General features: G+C 52.5%; 1 protein-coding gene across 1 annotated transcript; it reads right to left on the bottom strand.

The window, feature by feature from the left end:
* On the bottom strand, positions 1 to 1,038 carry LOC120856714 (keratin-associated protein 10-8-like). The gene has a single exon (XM_040232092.1). The coding sequence runs from the start codon at positions 969 to 971 to the stop codon at positions 420 to 422; it is 552 nt and encodes a 183-aa protein (XP_040088026.1). The 5' UTR covers positions 972 to 1,038; the 3' UTR covers positions 1 to 419.
* Positions 1,039 to 3,321: the final 2,283 nt, after the last annotated feature.

The raw sequence follows: 3,321 nt of genomic DNA on the forward strand, positions 1-3,321 counted from the left end.
TAAACTGATCAGGAAAGGAATTTATTGGAAGGAACTGACAGTTCACAGGGGAGGAGAAATTGAAACCAGCTTAGGAACAAGTAGAGGAGCAGGGGTTGCACCAGAGCTCAGGGGACGAGGGTGAGAAACCAACTCCAAGCATTTATCATCTCTTCCTTCATGCCACGTGAGGCTCACACCCCTGGGAGAGCTGGGCTGCCAACATAGGCTATGGAGGGAAGGCTGACCCAGGACAGGGTGGCGGGAGGGGAGTCAGCACTGGAAGAAGTGGGTGTGCCATTCCCAGGAGGGGTGACCCGGTGGCGTTCACGGCAGGGCCTGGGGCAGTGATGGGAAAGCTGTCTAGGCTCTCAGTAAGGAGTCCAAGGTTGCAGATGACTGTGAGTTCGCACACTTTGGGATGACCTTGAGAGGAACACTCAGCAGCAGGGCCCCAGGGCCAAGGCGGGGACATAGCAGGCTGGGCGGGAGCATGCAGGCTGGCAGAGCAGGGACACAGAGGAGGCCGGGCGGCAGCAACTGGGCTGGCAAGAGGAGGTGGGCACACAGCAGGCGGGGCGGCACACAGGGTGGCAGAGCAGGGACACGGAGGAGGAGGGTCTGCAGCAGGACGAGGGGGCTGAGCAGGGGGAACCCTCAGAGCAGATGGATGTGCAGCAGACAGGTGTGCAGCAGACAGGCCTGCAGCAGACAGGCCTGCAGCAGACGGGCTCACAGTAGGCATGCTGGCAGGGGGAGGAGGTGCAACAGGAAGGCTGGCAGCTGGACTGCTGGCAGCACAAGGCTGGGCAGGAGCTGCTGCAGGCTGGCTGGCAGCAGGGGCTGGACTCGCAGCTCACTGGGGCGCAGAGGAGGGTTAGGCGGGGGGCTGGGGCACAGCAGCTGGGGGCACAGCAGGGGGGCTCGCAGCAGCTCTCTGGACAGTCATAGCTCAGGTCACTGGAGCAGACGGACAGAGTAGAGGCTGCCATGGTGGAGGTGGAGGAGCTGGAGGAGGGTTTGAGTGACTGAGTGTGTGTGTGTGTGTGTGTGTGTGTGTGTGTGGGTGTGTGGGTGTGTGGGTGGGTGAGGTGCTCAGGCTGTTGGCTTTATACCCCTCCTCTGTGTTGTGTGTTTGGCTCACAACACCCTCTCTTCCTGATTGGTATTTGGAACCCCGTGATCTCTCATTAGTGCCAGTTTTTCTTTGGTTTTATGAGATATCGCTCAGCTCTTCAAAACTCTTGAGTGTATCTGGAAGTCTGTTGACACATCTTGAGCACCTTTCAGTTCAGTTTAGTTACTCAGTCATGTCCAACTCTCTGCGACCCCAGGGCCTGCAGCACGCCAGATCTCCCTGTCCATCACCAACTCCTAGAGTGTACTCAAACTCATGTCCATTGAGTCAGTGATGCCATCTAACCATCTCATCCTCTGTCATCCCTTTCTCCTCCTGCCTTCAATCTTTCCCACCATCAGGTTTTTTTCTAATGAGTCAATTCTTCACATCAGGTGACCAAAGTATTGGAGTTTCAGCCTCAGCATCAGTCCTTCCAATGAATATTCAGGACTGATTTCCTTTAGGATGGACTGGTTGGATCTCCTTGCAGTCCAAGGGATTCTCAAGAGTCTTTCCAACACCACAGTTCAAAAGCATCAATTCTTTGGTGATCAGCTTTCTTTATAGTCCAGCTCTCACACCCATACATGACTACTGGAAAACTCATGGCTTTGACTAGACGGACCTTTGTTGGCAAAGTAATGTCTCTGCTTTTTAATATGCTGTCTAGGTTGGTCATAACTTTTATGACATTTATGACAGAACATAACATCAAGGTAGGAAGGAAATATGTCTGCAGTAATGTGTCAGGGGTCTGCACTGGCTGCATGAGAGATCTACCTAGCCTAACTCCACCTTCCCTGACTGACAGGACCACTGTGTGCACACCTGGGGACCTCCCTGTCTGTGCGGCAGGCTCAGAAAAGCAAAGATGAACAAGCCGAGCCCTGAGCTGCCAGCCTAGGAAAGTCAAGTTCTTGGTGCCCTGCGATGCTGTGACTACCAGGTCCAGCACGGTGTGGTGTGCATCGGCCTGGAGGAGTGACACCTCACCCCTGTGGGAGGACTCTGGGGGACACTGATGCTTCTGCTAAGTCTGGGTGCTCAAATTCTCACCCTTCCTGGCTGTTCTGTGCTTCCAATAATGGGGCTCACTCCAGGCCTCTCAACTCCTTGGAAGTCTATGATAGGCAAGAGAGGGGTCTAGGATTTCAGTCAAATCGTGAGCTGAGTTGTCTGTCTGCATATTTTGAGTTATACAAATAAAATACATTTGAACCTGGCCTCTTGTGCTCAGGTTCCTGGCCTCTCTGGAGATACAGGAACTCATCATATAGACTGGGAATGCATGAGATAGAGAGAGAAACAGACAGACACACACACAGAGAGGAAGAGAGAAGGAGAGATGTCTGTTTCCATCTATGATAAGGAGCCAGTGCGAGATACACTCCTGCCAAGGAGAACTTGGAAAACTGGATAAAACTCAAACATCTGTTCAAAGCTTTGGAGGGCCGCTGATCAAACTAAGAATTGAGAGGCAAACTTGTTGAATGTTAGGGAACTTTAGAGGGGTGAGCCAGCTTTTCCTGATGGCGTTTCCCTGAAATGTGGCTGACGAATCTCGGCACTGGGTGCGCAGAGGAGAAACGTGGCCAAAGGCTGCAACTACAATGAAGAGAAGCCAGCAGAGCTCCTGAGATCTCAGGGGGCTGGAGAAAATTACACGGGGTTTGTGAACATGGAGGCAGCAAGGATTCGAGGGGACAAGATCCCAGACAAATGGGAGGCAGAGCTCTAGAAATGTAGATTGAACCCTCAAGGCATCTGCTGAGTTTCATGCTGTGCAGGGAAGATACTTAGAAGGTCATCAGAAAGCCACTGAAAGCCAAGCAGAGTTTTTGCAGTCTCTACCAAGAAGACAAAACCCAGAGTTAAGACTTACCAAAAAGGAGCAGCTCTCGGCCAGGACCCCAAAGAGCTCAGTCCTAGGAGTGGGGAAAACCAGACGTAGACGAGCACTTACAGAGTCTGCCTCCCAGCCTCACAACCGTAACAGTCCTCGGCCACAACCAAGCCATCTGCGCAGGGTGCAGTGAATCTCTTTAGAAGCAGAGAAGCCTTCAGAGCTGCTAGGAGTTTGCATACACAACCTCAGCCATTCAATCATGGATGACAGCCATGCCAAGGAATAGCACCAAGAGACAAAACAGACAGTAGAAACAAACCCACAGGTGACCCAGCATTAGAGCTGTCAGACATGGCTGTTTAAAACAATTGTGATG

Source organism: Oryx dammah, unplaced genomic scaffold, assembly GCF_014754425.2.
Source record: "Oryx dammah isolate SB20612 unplaced genomic scaffold, SCBI_Odam_1.1 HiC_scaffold_2, whole genome shotgun sequence".
In the NCBI taxonomy this organism is placed as follows: domain Eukaryota; kingdom Metazoa; phylum Chordata; class Mammalia; order Artiodactyla; family Bovidae; genus Oryx; species Oryx dammah.

What these genes read in the sequence shown, in the direction of transcription:
- LOC120856714 (XM_040232092.1), bottom strand. Translation starts at nt 971, where the DNA reads ATGGCAGCCTCTACTCTGTCCGTCTGCTCCAGTGACCTGAGCTATGAC.